The sequence below is a fragment of the Ctenocephalides felis genome, unplaced genomic scaffold (assembly GCF_003426905.1).
Source record: "Ctenocephalides felis isolate EL2017-DRISC unplaced genomic scaffold, ASM342690v1 CF-g0.4_SCAFFOLD_01604, whole genome shotgun sequence".
Lineage (NCBI taxonomy): Eukaryota > Metazoa > Arthropoda > Insecta > Siphonaptera > Pulicidae > Ctenocephalides > Ctenocephalides felis.
Genome location: NW_020537758.1, coordinates 18,113,592 through 18,129,111, shown reverse-complemented (window position 1 = coordinate 18,129,111; position 15,520 = coordinate 18,113,592). Strand labels below are relative to the sequence as shown.

At 29.0% G+C, this 15,520-nt stretch overlaps 4 protein-coding genes across 5 annotated transcripts; 3 read left to right on the top strand and 1 right to left on the bottom strand.

Annotated features, from left to right (window-relative positions):
- The first annotated feature begins 66 nt into the window (after positions 1 to 66).
- LOC113372654 (SH3 domain-binding protein 5 homolog) lies at positions 67 to 2,429 on the top strand. Its single transcript, XM_026613008.1, has 7 exons — positions 67 to 292; positions 354 to 416; positions 474 to 697; positions 782 to 992; positions 1,127 to 1,201; positions 1,273 to 1,605; positions 2,167 to 2,429. The coding sequence occupies exons 1-7, from the start codon at positions 230 to 232 to the stop codon at positions 2,284 to 2,286; spliced, it is 1,089 nt and encodes a 362-aa protein (XP_026468793.1). The 5' UTR covers positions 67 to 229; the 3' UTR covers positions 2,287 to 2,429.
- A 332-nt stretch (positions 2,430 to 2,761) lies between these two features.
- On the bottom strand, positions 2,762 to 7,959 carry LOC113372508 (enhancer of mRNA-decapping protein 4-like). Of its 2 annotated transcripts, XM_026612846.1 has the most exons (16): positions 7,843 to 7,959; positions 7,726 to 7,767; positions 7,374 to 7,579; positions 7,115 to 7,295; positions 6,872 to 7,020; positions 6,497 to 6,806; positions 6,036 to 6,352; positions 5,706 to 5,966; positions 5,201 to 5,629; positions 4,891 to 5,118; positions 4,657 to 4,830; positions 4,384 to 4,594; positions 3,912 to 4,321; positions 3,682 to 3,850; positions 3,239 to 3,607; positions 2,762 to 3,166 (listed from the first exon to the last, which is right to left on the bottom strand). In XM_026612846.1, the coding sequence occupies exons 2-16, from the start codon at positions 7,743 to 7,745 to the stop codon at positions 2,938 to 2,940; spliced, it is 3,663 nt and encodes a 1,220-aa protein (XP_026468631.1). In that variant the 5' UTR covers positions 7,746 to 7,767; positions 7,843 to 7,959; the 3' UTR covers positions 2,762 to 2,937. The 2 variants fall into 2 exon arrangements, with proteins under 2 accessions (XP_026468631.1, XP_026468630.1); XM_026612845.1 differs by having other exon boundaries at positions 7,115 to 7,579.
- A 633-nt stretch (positions 7,960 to 8,592) lies between these two features.
- On the top strand, positions 8,593 to 9,569 carry LOC113372507 (3-oxoacyl-[acyl-carrier-protein] reductase FabG-like). Its single transcript, XM_026612844.1, has 3 exons — positions 8,593 to 8,986; positions 9,045 to 9,205; positions 9,280 to 9,569. The coding sequence occupies exons 1-3, from the start codon at positions 8,593 to 8,595 to the stop codon at positions 9,487 to 9,489; spliced, it is 765 nt and encodes a 254-aa protein (XP_026468629.1). The 3' UTR covers positions 9,490 to 9,569.
- A 1,152-nt stretch (positions 9,570 to 10,721) lies between these two features.
- Positions 10,722 to 13,235, top strand: LOC113372635 (group XV phospholipase A2-like). Its single transcript, XM_026612993.1, has 7 exons — positions 10,722 to 10,946; positions 11,579 to 11,806; positions 11,876 to 12,022; positions 12,094 to 12,321; positions 12,394 to 12,565; positions 12,639 to 12,761; positions 12,820 to 13,235. Exons 1-7 carry the CDS (start codon positions 10,859 to 10,861, stop codon positions 13,052 to 13,054), a joined length of 1,221 nt encoding a protein of 406 aa, XP_026468778.1. The 5' UTR covers positions 10,722 to 10,858; the 3' UTR covers positions 13,055 to 13,235.
- The last annotated feature ends 2,285 nt before the right edge of the window (positions 13,236 to 15,520 follow it).

Below are 15,520 nucleotides of genomic sequence, written 5' to 3'. Positions count from 1 at the left end.
CATAAAGTTGGTAATCGGGTTCTTTTCAATGTTATTCGCCGAACTTCACTTCTATTAGCTTTTAACATGGATGACATTTGCAGTCATATTTAAGTAATTATGAGACAATTTTATAGTTTGAAATATTCATATTAAATGTCGTTGATTTAGCGTTTATAGATAACATATTGTGCCTAGTGTGATTTATGTCGCAAGGCATTTCACAATTTAAGGAATCTCTTAGATTAATATGAGTGAAAAATCATTCAATCAAGATGAGTTGGACGAATCTGAATTAGACCCTAGAATTCAGGTAGGAAAATTAAATATTGAATGAAAAAACATTATTCTAACATTGTATCATTATTTTTCAGATCGAGCTTGAAAAATTAAACACCGCAACTGATGAAATTAATAAATTAGAAATAGAACTTGATGTAAGTATATTTTTTATTAATTTATTTTTATTATTTAATAATTCTCATTTATTGTAGGAATCTAATACGACTTTTCGTATGTTGCTAAATGAATCAACAAGAAGATTGCAAGCCTTATCACGAAAGCTTGGAAGTTGTGTTGACCGCTCAAGACCTTATTGGGACGCAGTAGAAAAGGCTAAAGTTGCTCGAGTAGAATGTCAGAGAGCAGCAGTGGCTTATCAAAGGGCAAATGAGATTCATGCCGCAGCTAAAGAAACTGTGGCTCTGGCTGAACAGAGGTAATAATAGTCAATAATATTTGTAAGTTGAACTCACACGAGCTCAGTGCTTGCTGTTACGAACTCATTTATTTAAATTTGTAGATTCTTAAGCCAAGATTGGAAGTTTGATAGCGCTTGGCAAGAAATGTTGAATCATGCAACTCTTAAAGTAACAGAAGCTGAACTTAAAAAAGCAGAGAGCGGTCATGAACATCGATTGCGTGCTGCTAAATTTAGAGATGCAGAAAGCATTGTGCAGCACTATGAAGAAGTACAAAGACGAAATATTATAAAAAGCAGACCCTACTTTGAAGCAAGTATTCTAAATAATTAGTAGATTTAAGAAATATTTTAGTTGAATTTGTATCAATCAGATGCTATTCTGCTTATAGTAAAATTAATATTTGTTGCTGAATAATCATGTAAATTATATTTGTAAATATTTAGGAAAAGCAGCTGTGCCAAGAACAACTGAATACACAAAAAGCACGAATTGAAGAACTACAAAACATGGTTTCGAAGGTAAATATCCTTTTTCATCTTACTTACAAGCACCATATCACATACAATTATCTCTTTATTATTCTATCCAGGTGAAACAGGAGTATTCCCAATCCCTAAGCGAGTTAGAGAAGATCTCAGAAGAAATCCATAGAAGACGTGAAATGCGCAGAGGCCCAAGAGAACCAGGAGTAGGTGCTGAAAAATCATCACCAGTGGAAGAAAAGGCTAAAGAGAGCTTTTTGCAACAAATCAGCAGGGGCACAATTCAGCGCTATGATAACTATGAAACAACCTTCTCGCTTCCAGATGTTAATGCTGAATTGGACTGCTGTGATAAACGCAGTTTGAGCAGCTTATCTGTTGGCACCAGTAGCGAGAGAGATGAGGATGAGATGAGTGAAACATCAAATAAAATGATTCAGGTAATAAATAAATAGATAAATATTTGCATGAGAAGTTATATGTACACCTAAGTCTGTTTTTACATGGTCTTTTTGTACACGGTTTTGATATAACACGGTTTGAAAATTGAATATTTTTAATTTTTTTACACGATTTTATTTCATTTAACACGATTTGAAATTTTATGTACTTAAACTTTTTTTGTCAAATTTAATTTTTGCGAAGTATGTTCATATCACAAAAAAGTATTTATGAAAGACAAAAGTCTGAAACCATCGATAGTATCGATAGTTTGCAAACACTAGCTTAAAGATTTAAGTGAATTCCCCTTTAGCGCGTACAAACAATTTTTATTGGTCAAAGCAAATGTGAATAGCACTAATTTAGGGGAATACCCTAAAAATTCTTGTTTTCCACTAATTTTAATAGGTTTTAGAGATTAGGAACAAATCACCCATTTTTGTAAAAGATCAATGTCTTTTTTTACACGTTTTTTTTTACACGGCTTCTTCTGGAACCAAAACAGATTTAGGTGTATTGTAATATTTTTAAAAGAAATGATTACTAAATTTTATATGCAGTCAAGGGATGTAGAAGGCAGCAGCAGCTCAAACGATTGGAATGAATTAAATGTCACCATTCAAAAACTGAATGACATGACAACAACCATTAATACTTCAACTGAAATCAATAATTCTTAATCAAGTAAGTTCTTTTTGATTATATTAACAGTGGGTTTATAGATCTGTTGGAACAATATGCCATGCTAGGTATTAATATGCTAATAAGTATTATAGATTAATTTTAGTTAAGATTCATATTAAAAACTCATCCAAGTGATACAAAAATATCTTTATAAATTAATTTTTATTTGAAAAAGAATTTTTTGTTCGTTATAACACAAAACATATTTCCTTCTTACAAATTGTGATATTTCTTATGTTAAAAATATAAAGTCTGGTTTTATAGTACATATATAAATATGCCTGTTAATTAGGTCCATGTACAACATTATCTCATAAATTATTATTGTTGAAAATGCTTTTTTTTATTTATAATTTTAGTATATGAAAAATATTTAAAGATTTATATTTCCAGTTTAGATGTGCATAAAGCAAAATTTAAATGAAGTGAAACCAAATTTTTATTAGTAAACAAACTTATATTTTATGCCAATGAACTTAAATAATTATTCTATTTTAACATCACAGTTAATATACGCTGTATCTCACCATCAAAAATAACATTTCATAGAATTTTAATATAAAAGTATTTTTAAACAAATTTACAAACTAATTAGTCAAGGTGAGAACTGAAGATTATAATATATTAACAAAATAACTGCATCTTTTTTAAAGCCCAAGCTGCGTTTTGTTTGAAGCCCCTGCATTGAGTGAAACAGTTGTTAAAAGGGAATCTGTGACCATGGACAGCATACGAATTCTCTTAGTTGAGATATTATTGGGATTTTGTGAAACAAAATTTAATAATTGTTTCTTAAGAGCTTTTAAGACAATTGGTAAATGCTCTCTAATGCATGGATTATTTGTGTCCAGGTTCATCAAGGCTTCTTCTAAATACCTAAAGAACACAAAACAAAACGTGTTAGATTGAAGGTATAAAATATACAAAGTATATATTTTACTTGCATACCTATGTTTTAAATCTGAATGGTTCAGTAAATCTGCACTTAATTGCTGAATTAAGGATAGTAATACGTTCTGAGGTAAAGGGCATGGTGTTTGTTTAAATAACATTGTGGGATCTACTTTCTCACAAACATACACAACAAGAGATAAATCTGATGCCATTAAAGCATGCTGAAATGCACTGCTTATATCCTTCTGTCTAAGATATTCATTTATTTGTGTACGATATGAAGACATGTCCACATTTGGAAGTGCTGGAGTTACAGCATTCGATCTAACTGCAGATCTGAGATGATTTTCTAGTTCCTCAGATTGCTTGGAGAAGGCCATATTTATATGATCACTTATGTTCTTTATTAAATTGTCCTGCATGCTGTAATAAAACATCAATTAATTGTTTAGCAAATTGAAAACATTAACTGTAAATTTCTCATATTCTACACTTACATCTTCATTGTTTTGGAGACAGATTCATGAACATACTTATTTATGGTGTTTGTAGTCTCAGCATGGGCTTTAAGGCTTTCTGATAATTGGTCCATACGATAGATGACATCCTTTGATTTATCCAGTTGACGCCTATTTTTTTCCAAAGCCAGCTCAAAGTTATTGAGATCTACATAAGTTAAAGAATTACAGAAGCATTCTTAAGAAAATTGGAAAGTGAAATGACTTACATTCTTTTGTCCCTTGTGAAAATGTCTCATGTATTTGTTTAAACATTTGATTAGTTGCCCTTTCAAACGATGGTATCAGAAATGTATCCATTTGAGCTCTCAACGTATTATTTAAAACGCTTTGCGATGCCATAAGTAATGAGTTTGTGAGCAATTCAACAGTTTCCTTATTTTGTACTAATTTCATGATATTCTCATGCAGCAAGTGATCAGTTGCTGTAAGTTTCTTAGACATATCATGCTGCATCGCTTGTTTCAATTTATCTAAAGATGTAACAACAGTTGGTACAACGCTTCGCTGAATTTCTATTGTGCAGTTTGTAGAAAATTTATCTATCATTTGCTGGTTCAAAATTTGCATGAGAGTTTCAGAGACTGTACGATGAAGATCTGAAATCATTGATGATGTCCTGCAAGAGAAAGGAAATAACATATAAATAAAGTAACAAGTGAAAGTGATAAATAAACTTACATTTTTGTAATCAGAGAATCTAGAGAAGAAGCCTGCTGCATATGGGCTTTCATCATTGCTTGCTCCACAACTTTTTCTAAATTAATTTCCATGTTTCTACCAATATTACTATTCTCTGTACAAGTGTTATGTAAAACAGACTCTTTATCTCGTATCTTTTGTATCTCCAATTGCAAATTTTGTATTTGTTTTGTTTGTTGTGATAGAATCGCTGGAATAAATATCAATGTTTAATCTTATGTAATAATATTAAAAAATCCAGCATTAACTTACATAATACTTTGTCCAGGGAACTGGAAATGCTTTGATTATCATCCAATGTTTGATTTTTTGTACTTGTATATGTTGCAAATACATTTGAACTGCCGATGGAATTACTAGCACCACTGCAAGTAGATTCTGAAACCTGCATTGGCTCAACCACTGGTGGACACGGCCATCCTTTATCTGAATAAAATTCAGTAATATATTTTCGCAAATGAAATTTTTACTTTTGAATTATATTACCTTCTTTGCTAATATCTGTGTTACTTGTTGGCACAGGAACTGGAACTACAGTTTTCAACGTTTGTATTATAGCTTCATTAGAAGTTTCTTGGATATCTCCATTATCAATCAGATCAAAATCTAATAAATCAGATCTGGAATCTTTCAAGGATAAAATTTCTTGCACTTCTCGGCTAGGACTAGATCCACCACTGGCTAAATTGTCTCTAGTAGCTTTTTTTTCAAAAGCTGCAAAAGAAATTAAATAAATATAAAACTAATATAGTTGCATTACATAGAAAAGTATTAATTAATATAAATATATATATACATTCAGACGTTGCCAAAGGTGCTTCAACTTCTTCAAGCCTCTTTGCACCAAGGTACATTAGATCATCAAACAGCTTTTGATTCATTTTTGGACTGGAACTAACTCTCGCTTCCAGAACAGACCCATCAAATGCTTTTAATGAATTTTCATTGTTGATTTTATTTTCATCTGCAGAATCAACATTGATATTTTGTGCTGGTACTTCTTTTTTTAAATTATTAAAAGCATCAGGAGTCATCAAGTTTATATGAGAAGGAACGGTTTGTGATTGAACATTTTGCAAAGGTGTTGATTGTTGGACAGACAAATCATTAAAATCATTAGTAATATTTACTAAATCTTTCAATAATGTCTTACTGATGTCATCATTCGTTTTATTATTTTGGTCATCATGATTATTTACAGAAATCGATGATATATCTGCAAGATCTGGAAATGTACAAAAGAATTAATTGGCAAATTTGCAATTAAGCAGACAATATTGATATATTATTAAATGACTGACTATCAGTGAATGCATAATTATCTGTATTCATCATGTTTATAGTTGTACTGTAATTTATCTGCGGATGATAAATTATTCTGCATTCCTGTAAACTCTTGGGCTGTACGACATACAGTCTCACAAACACTCCTTTGTATGACTGAAATTGACCCAACGTGGAATTATTTACTGGCGATGCAGAGATTAAATCATCATCCATTCCTTCATCATCTAATTCATACATATCATCAGTGTTATTCATATACTTGTACTTTAACAACCCTGTAATTTAAATTTCAGTTTTATTAAAAATGACCCAAAAAACGTATGATAGATTGAAATATATTTTACCTGTTTCAACTACATCGAAGCTAAGAACACTACACGGTAACAAAAATTCAGACACACTTTTTATAAATGCTTGTGATTCATCTTCAGTTTTAATTATTTGCATAATGTACATTATACGGTTATAAATATCAGATAAAATCAAGTATTGTGCAGATTTGTCAAGACAAGCTTTTAATGTTAAATTTCCATTCAAGTGCTTCATGTTAGGATTCGGTTTAATTATAATGGTTTGCAAGCAAGACCATGATTGGCATGACCATAATTTCAATTCTGAGTTATTATTGCATCCCGTTATAGCAAACTTCCAATATTCAACCCTAAAAAAAGGTCAAATAAATATAAAACTTCTGAAATATAAGTAATATATGGTTTTTATCTAAAATCGAAAATTGTGATGCTTTTAAATAATCAACGGTAATTTTAATTTGGCTTTAAAAGTGCAGAATATGAAATGTGCTTACGTAGGATTATGATTCTGATGATTATCTAAGAAGAAAATGGATGAAACAGGTTTTCCGTCATGTGGTTTCCACTGGTGAAGACAACGTGTATTGGTGGTTTTTTCCACATGCATATATACTTGAAAAAACTTGACTTCACCAGAACCAGATGTTGTGGCTATTAGAGTTCCATCCGGTGCAAACATTGCATCCGTTATTGGTTTAGTATGCTCATCGAGCAACTCTAAAATTCCTTCTATAATGTCATGGCCCTTTGCTAATGGATCGGGGCCATAAGTCTCAATCACAGTATTTACTGATATCACAACAGCTGAAATGGTTTCAATAGTGAAAAAAGACTGCATACATTAAAACAAAATAATGAAATTTACAGACCATCACATCCATGTGTTACTACAAGTAATTTAGCAGTATCCTCATCTACTTCACCGGCAGAATCAGGTTCTGGGATATATGGGCACCAGATAACTCTATGTGTCATAGGCGAAGGTGATTTATATGGAATATGCAGCTTAAGCACACAACTGAAGTAAAAGAAAATGATAGTAGTATTTTGATTTGACAAAAATAAACAAAATTATTGAAGTGTTGAAATATTGAACTCTGGAAACAATGTACCTAACATCAGGAGTTTCAATACTATGAACAAACAAATTTCCTTCCTCATCAACACTAGCTAAAATAATTTCTTCTTCTATGTGAGCAAAAGCTAAATCTTGAGGTTGCCCTGCATATCCTTTTATTATACCTCTTATGGGGCAATTATCTCTTATAACACGAACCATTCCACCAGATTTCGCTGTATAGTAATAAAGATTGAAATTGATACAATAAGTTTTCCATAAAGCATCAAGTATGTGTGTGATTATTACAAAACCTTTAATTCCATAAGCAATATGCTTTCCGAGCATATGAACAGCTACTACATGGCCCAAATACAATTTATGCTCCCAGTTAAAGTCTACAGTATTTTTCAAAGTAACTTTAGAACAGCCAAGTTCATGTTTTCCTGAACTACTTATTATTTCTACATCATCTGATGTAATTTCATAGAAGTGGTTCTCTTCAGTTCCATCAAAATTTCTGTGAAAGTAGTAATGTATTTGTAAAATCTACTTCACTATATAACAATTAGGTTAGAAAATATTTCCATAGTTTTATGGATCATAAATTGATTAAAAGCAGAAATTTTATTAGATCAGCAGAAAATTTAATGAAATATCACTTACATAGTTTGTGTCTCAGCCATATCTGGTAAATAATGAGAATGTCTAAAGAGAAAAAAAATTTTCAGTTTTAAAGTATATCACTTATTATCGTTATATGCCACAATTATGCGCACGTACCTCTAATGTTTTTTTGTTTACGTTTATTAAATAAACTCTAACTTGATGAATACACGTCAAACATTTAAAACGACAAGAAAAATACAAAACAATGCAAAATTGCAACTGTAACTCCCCGTCTTTCTTCCTAACCAAGAAATATCTTTTTGGTTACTGACACTGATATGCAAACTAAAAAGGCGGCAATTTTAAATAAGCAAAAGAAATATAAATAATAATTAATTTAAGCAGTGAAGAATAATAAATAGAACAGAAGTAATAATAAGAATGAGAGTAATAATAAAAAGGACGATAGATAATAAGTACAGATTATAGAAATGCTACCCGCAGGCTTTTATAAAGAAAAATTTGATTTTCCAATGCAATGATACAATTTTGATTTATTACATTAATTGCTTTATTTACCTGCATTTTGCTATTTGAACAAATATTAGAATATAATATATTTATGGAAGTAAGAAAATACAAAATAAAACTAAATATTTGTTATAGAATAGATAAGTTATTATTATTCATTCAAATTTTTGAGTACTCCTCAAAATATTAAAGGAGGAAGTCTTTATTTACTTTGCTCATATGTGGCTCATAGTTATGTTTGTATTTTCTTTGATTTGTTAATCATCGTTAATCATTATCAATATTGAAGGTTACAAGTGTCACTTTGGTTGTGATCAGTAGTTGATATTGACAATTGACTAGACCCCCAAGCTTCAGAATTACATAACTTATCCTTTTAATTAAATAAAAATTATGAACTTTGTTGGTAAAGTAGTCCTGGTTACCGGAGCAAGTTCCGGAATTGGAGCAGCAACTGCTGTCCAACTAGCAAAATTAGGAGCAAGTTTAGCTTTAACTGGACGAAATGTTGAAAATTTACAAAAAACAGCAAATGAATGTAACAAATCACCCAATGTATTCACTGTACCTGGTAATTTAACATCTGAAAATGATATCAAGAAAATTTATACAGAGGTTATGAACAAATTTGGAAAACTGGATGTACTCATCAACAATGCGGGGATTTTGGAAAATGGAACTATTGAAACCACAAACTTAGAACAATATGATAGGCTCATGAATACCAATGTTCGGTCCATATATTATCTAACAATGTTATCAGTACAAGAATTAATTAAAACGAAAGGTACCAATTCCATTTTCACACTTGTAAATAACAAATACTTTATCCGCAATGCTTTTAGGTAATATTGTAAATGTATCCAGTGTAAATGGAATAAGAGCCTTTCCCAATGTTCTGGCTTATAACATGTCTAAAGCAGCAGTAGATCATTTCACACGATGTGCTGCTTTAGAATTGGCTGCCAAAGGAGTTAGAGTAAATGCCGTAAACCCAGGAGTAACAGTAAGATATAAATAATACCTATATAAACATCCTATACATATATCATAAATCAAAGTTATCATTTACTACTATAGATTACTAATTTACATCGTTCTGGTGGAATGGATGAAACAACTTATCAAAAATTTCTGGAACACAGTCGTACAACCCATGCAATGGGTAAACCAGGAGAAGCAATCGATGTTGCTGAAGCCATAATATATTTAGCTAGCGATGCTGCTAAACATGTAACGGGAGTTACATTACCTGTAGATGGTGGAAGACATGCCATGTGCCCTCGTTAATTAAATTTTGATAATTTTCATAGATCTGATTTGATAATTTTCATAATTCAACATTGATCTGATTTTGAATAATTTTATACTGTGCCTTACTGTGCGAAGATTGTTATGTAAATTTGTAAATTTGTAAATATTATAAAATATGTAAATATGAACTATTAATTTGTACATTTGTCTTTGTCAATACAGAATATATTTGTATAACTAATATTTTTGTGAGTTTGTGTTTAATTTTATCTTTAAGCTGCCTATAACTTTTTTTTCATTATGCAATTATTATAATTCTATATTTTTCCCTTTGTGTAATTCTTCATAATTATTTTAAGACTGCTGAATGAGGGCACACATTAAGTGCCAAAACGTAAATGAAGAAATTATATAAATAATAACATTTTTGTTAGTTTGCATTTAATTTTATCCTTGAACCTATAATTTTTTGTTGCCTTGTGGAATGATGTATTATAATTCTATATTTTTTCCTATTGTATAATTCTTCATAATTATTTTAAGACTGCTGAATGATGACACACATTAAGTGCCAAAACGTAATTAAAGATCTGGTTGTTTGTTTACTGGGTGAACAATATTAACAATTCTTTATTTACGTTTTGGCACTTGATATGTGTCATCATTCAGCAGTTTTAAAATAATTATAAAGAATTATGCAATAAATAGGAAGAAATATTGAAATATCATAATTATTACATTAATGCAAGACAAAACTATAGGCTTAATGATAAAATTAAACGCAAACTAACCAAAATAATTCGAATTATAGAAATAATAATATTTTGGTTAGTTTGCATTTAATTTTATCATTAGACAGCCTATAATTTTGTCTTCCCTTAATGTAATTATTATAATATTTCAATATTTCTTCCTATTTATTGCATAATTCTTTGTAATTATTTAAAAACTGCTGAATGATGACACATATCAAGTGCCAAAACGTAAATAAAGAATTGTTAATATTTTTCACTCGATGATTTGGTTACAATAAATAATATATGTTTTAGCGTCAAGAAAACTATCAAGATATAATTATATTTATTTAAATTCATATATTTAAATAGTAATTATTCTACTGGACAAAAGTTCCTGGTACGCTCGTATCCTTACAAATCCAGAGCTGTCAAATTGAATTATTCCCATATGCAACAGATAATAACCTCAAATATGTTGTTTATGTTTATCACTTTTGAAATTCTATGCAATGACAACGAATTAAGATTAAATCAAATCGTAATTTAAATGATACTGATTGTAAATGCGTCACAGTGGCGTGAGTCAATGCTGGAGGTCATTTATTGTGTTTACTTCAGAGATTAATGTACCATAAAATAGGTGGTAAAAAATATAATATATTCAAATAATGAAGAACAAACTATTTTATATATTTTCAATACTCGTAATTGTGCACGTTAGTAATATCTCTGGCTACCAGTCTCCTGTTATATTTGGTAAGTTTCTGAGGTTTTGTACCAAAAGTGCACAATTTGATATTTTTGTCTTACAAAAGGTTTTATGCATTACAGAGGTTTAAACAGATTTTTATATATCCACATAGATGTGGTTAGACTATGAGTTTATGTATCATATCCTATTCTAACATTCTTATTAATAAAGCATTTATTTTAATTCATTTTTTACATATATATATATATATATATATATATATATATATATATATATCGGTATGTTTAGCCTTGAATAGTACACACAACACTTTCTGATGTTAACTTAAATATAGGAGGGCAATATTTGCTCCTCCTATAACTCGTTTGTTAATAATAGTTTTTTATTATTTTACACAAAGTTAGTGTTTATATCAATTTTCACATCATAATTAATGTTTTTTTGTTTTTCCTGGTTTGATTACTGAATGATGACACACATCAAGTGTCGAAACGTATAATGGAATAAATAATTTTGTTATTTAATCTTTTTTAATTCGACTGTTGGGCTGCTGAAAAATTTACAAATATATATATATATATATATATATATATATATATATATATTGTATGGGTATATGGATGATTCACAATATTTTTTGCAACATCAATAACATGTAATTAAATTATTTTTTTAGTTCCTGGAGATGGAGGCTCCCAAATAGATGCTAAACTCAACAAACAAAGCGCAGTTCATGTGTTTTGCCAGAAAACTACATCTGATTTCTTCAATATTTGGCTAAATCTTGAATTACTCGTACCTCTTGTAATCGATTGCTGGATTGATAATGTAAAATTATATTATAATAACGAAACACGTAAAACCGAAAATACTCCTGGTGTTGAAACAAGGATTCCAGGATGGGGTGAGAAATGGATAATAAATCTTACTAATCTACTTAATAGTAATTTAATTAAAATGTTAATTTTATCAGGATCTCCAGAGCCTGTAGAATGGTTAGATCCGTCCAAAGCATCATCTGGTGCTTATTTTAAGGATATTGGTAATGCGTTAGTTGCAGACGGTTACCAGAGAAATGTTAGTTTGAGAGGCGCACCTTATGATTTTAGAAAGGCTCCTAGTGAGTATTAAAAGTTTATCATATTACTCATAATACCTCGAAAAATTAATTATTACTATTTTATTATTTAGATGAGAATGAACAATGGTTTGTGGATTTTAAAGAACTCATAGAAGAGACATATTCTATGAACAATGGCACTCCTGTTACAATCGTGGCACACAGTATGGGTGGTCCCATGACCTTAGTATTTTTGCAAAGACAGATATCAGAATGGAAAAATCAACATATAAAACGCTTTATTACCTTAGCTGGGGCTTGGGCTGGATCTGTAAAGGCTGTTAAAGTTTTTGCTATGGGTACATTGAACTAATATTTATACCTTCATATTTTTAAGTACCAGTTGGTTATATTCACAATATTTATTTCAGGTGATGATCTAGGTTCTTACGTTTTGCGCAACAGTATTTTACGTGAAGAACAAATATCTTGCCCATCACTATCTTGGCTTTTACCTTCACCGTTGTTCTGGAAACCGAATGAAGTGATGGCTACTACTAAATCTCGCAACTATACATTGGCACAATTATCTGAATTTTTCGAGTAAGATGAATTATAAAACATATTTCCATTAATAACATATTTTATTTGTCTTTATTTTCATTCTTCTTTTCAGTGATTTAGAATATCCACAAGGTTGGGAAATGCGAAAAGATAACATCCAATACTCCTTGAACTTCTCTCCTCCTGATGTAGAGACTCACTGCATTTATGGCTCTGGAATCCCTACAGTGGAAAGGTAACATTCAATTAAACTATTGATTCTTTATTGATCTCAACGATCGATATTTCTCTAGACTGATGTACAAAAAAGAAATACTTGATGGACTTCCGACATTGATAAACGGTGATGGTGACGGTACTGTTAATATAAGATCTCTATCTGCTTGTTCTGTTTGGAAAACTATGCAAGACAAACCTGTTGTCCCAATCGAAATAGCGGGCGTTGATCATATGACTGTTCTTAAGCATCCTGATATTTTAAACTATATTCACAAAATACTAAAAGCTGATGAAAATGAAATTCTTTAATTTAGATATATAATAGATAATTGATATGTTTTAGTTTTAACTTAATTAAATGCGAGAACTTTGCATGACTGAACAAAGCCATAAATATATGTATTGAACAAAATCTGTAAGTCAGATGAATACAAAATACTCTTAGAGGAAATTATAGATTTAATAGGTTTTAGTTAAGAACAGTTAAGATAAATATTTGTTAAATCCTACAAAAATTTTATGGAATTTAATGGAAAAAGGGTTGTTGAGGAGACTAACAATAACAGAACATTTACTAGATTAAATAATATTACTTCTTATGATATTATTTATTAACAAGGAAATTTTAGTTTGAAGATTTTGTTTGAATAAAAGTTATTTCATATGCAGGTTTTAAGTATCAATTTAATTTATTTAATATTTTAGAGCACAAGTTCCTATAAATGATATTTTGAAAATGTTTGTGAGATTTGTGGGTATATTGTATAAGATTTGTGATAATCTTCTTGATATTAAATTAAAGGTCACACAAATGTATGTGGCTATCTATATGTATTTACTTTATTTATGTAAATAAATATTTCTTTCCATACTTTTTCGTTTCTTTGTGGGCGAATGTGATTGTTTCTATTTTTTTGAAAGATTTTACATTTATCAACTTTACTAATGCTAAGATTTCTTAATTCTTTGGGATATTTTTGACTCTATAAATTCCTATTCTTCTCTAACTTGGGTTCTCTAACTTCAAATATGCTGAAATTATTTTTTATATTCTTAAAACCATTTCAATATTTTTGACAAATATTTATTTTTAACATATTGAATATACAGCCAACTGTATTCATAATTTTGGTACACATATAATTATGCATTAATACTTACATTATTATTATTATTTTTTATATATGCATTGATATAAATATAATTTTATATATATATGTCTATATTTTAACATATAAATTATAATAATAAGTACAAAAATTATCTTAAAACTAATCACAGCCTATTCATGTAATTAACAGAAAATGAATTTAGTAATTATTGAACTATTTTGAAAACAGACTTTTAAATAATGATTTTGCTTTACATATTTCTTAATTTAACATGATAATTGATATTGTTTATTTAAGTTTGAATATTTGGTACAGATTTTAAATTAAATATATATATATATATATATATATATATAGGTATATATATATATATATATATATATATATAAACTTTCTGTAATGCATAACTCGTTCCTAACCAGATTTATCTATATTGATATTAAAAATCTAAAGTTGCTCATGTTTCATATTATATTCAAATACAGAAAATCGTTCGACAAAATTTCTTAAATAGATATTTCTGGGATAAGATTATTTAATTTTTTATTTTTTTATAAATGTATTTTGCAATTATGCATAAAATTGATTCATTAGATCAATGCATATGATGAGGATTAAATTATAATTTTCGTCTTCGGTATTTTTTGTGACTATTTTTTTTTTAAATGAACAGAATTATTTTCTTTATATAATCGAGCCATACAAGTGTCACAGTATCTGGTTTTCAAAAGATAGATTGCTTCGAGCTGTTGTACTATTTTTGTCATTGATCTTAAAATACATGTAAAACAAGTCACATCGTTAGTTTTTCTGCGGTATAATAAATTTAACCGATTGATAAATTTTTAGTATATGTAAAACATAGAGAAATATAAAGTATTTAAATTCATATTAAAATTAAAAACATATATTGAAAAATCTCATAACAATTACAAATTGGAATCTTATTGGAGACCAATATCTACGCGATTTTTATTCAGGATTCTCATTGGATTTCAGTTTCTGGTTTATTTAGTTTTTTTTTTTGATTTTTTTTTAAATATATAAAATGTGTAGCATTTGCTTTGTTCACGACTTGTTAATTCATTTTATGTTCTGAGCCAAAATATCTACCAGGAATAAAATTATACACCAGACGAACCATTTGCGTCATTTAGCGAGAGAAATACAGTTTGGGAAGTTTCTCCATGTGAAATATTTGCACAATTTAATATTATTAACAAAAATGTATAATATTTTTGTACGATGGTGGGCAATTCTTGATTAAAATAAATTGTTTTTTGAAGTAAAACTAAGGCCTGCCATATGCTCAAATAAAAATCTGAATTGAAATTCTGTGAAAAACATCCATTGACCGAAAATGATAGGAGGGTGAAAATTTAGTGTTGTATGTATATTTAAATTTTGCATTAAAAAAATAAAAGAAAAAAAAATTAGTCCCGAAATTTAAAAAAAATTTTAGGGATGGAGAACCCTTAATTAAAAATGAGTTGATTGAAGCTAGATTTAAACTTTTCCACAAGTTAAAAATTATTTTAATAAAAGTCGGAAATATAGGGGTTTGTGATAAAAGTTAGATAATTTAAAGTCGTGTGTATATTTAAATTTTGTATTAAATAAATAAAACGAAGAAAATTTATCTCAAAATTAAAAAAAATGTGTT

What these genes read in the sequence shown, in the direction of transcription:
- LOC113372654 (XM_026613008.1), top strand. Translation starts at nt 230, where the DNA reads ATGAGTGAAAAATCATTCAATCAAGATGAGTTGGACGAATCTGAATTA. An exon ending in AAAGCAGACCCTACTTTGAA is followed by an intron (nt 993 to 1,126) that starts GCAAGTATTCTA and finishes GTAAATATTTAG; the next exon opens with GAAAAGCAGCTGTGCCAAGA. An exon ending in CATCAAATAAAATGATTCAG is followed by an intron (nt 1,606 to 2,166) that starts GTAATAAATAAA and finishes TTTTATATGCAG; the next exon opens with TCAAGGGATGTAGAAGGCAG.
- LOC113372508 (XM_026612845.1), bottom strand. Translation starts at nt 7,745, where the DNA reads ATGGCTGAGACACAAACTAT. An exon ending in ATGGCTGAGACACAAACTAT is followed by an intron (nt 7,580 to 7,725) that starts GTAAGTGATATT and finishes CTACTTTCACAG; the next exon opens with AAATTTTGATGGAACTGAAG. An exon ending in GTCTCCAAAACAATGAAGAT is followed by an intron (nt 3,608 to 3,681) that starts GTAAGTGTAGAA and finishes GTTTTATTACAG; the next exon opens with CATGCAGGACAATTTAATAA.
- LOC113372507 (XM_026612844.1), top strand. Translation starts at nt 8,593, where the DNA reads ATGAACTTTGTTGGTAAAGTAGTCCTGGTTACCGGAGCAAGTTCCGGA. An exon ending in AGAATTAATTAAAACGAAAG is followed by an intron (nt 8,987 to 9,044) that starts GTACCAATTCCA and finishes CAATGCTTTTAG; the next exon opens with GTAATATTGTAAATGTATCC. An exon ending in CCGTAAACCCAGGAGTAACA is followed by an intron (nt 9,206 to 9,279) that starts GTAAGATATAAA and finishes TTACTACTATAG; the next exon opens with ATTACTAATTTACATCGTTC.
- LOC113372635 (XM_026612993.1), top strand. Translation starts at nt 10,859, where the DNA reads ATGAAGAACAAACTATTTTATATATTTTCAATACTCGTAATTGTGCAC. An exon ending in AACAAGGATTCCAGGATGGG is followed by an intron (nt 11,807 to 11,875) that starts GTGAGAAATGGA and finishes TAATTTTATCAG; the next exon opens with GATCTCCAGAGCCTGTAGAA. An exon ending in CAATTATCTGAATTTTTCGA is followed by an intron (nt 12,566 to 12,638) that starts GTAAGATGAATT and finishes TCTTCTTTTCAG; the next exon opens with TGATTTAGAATATCCACAAG.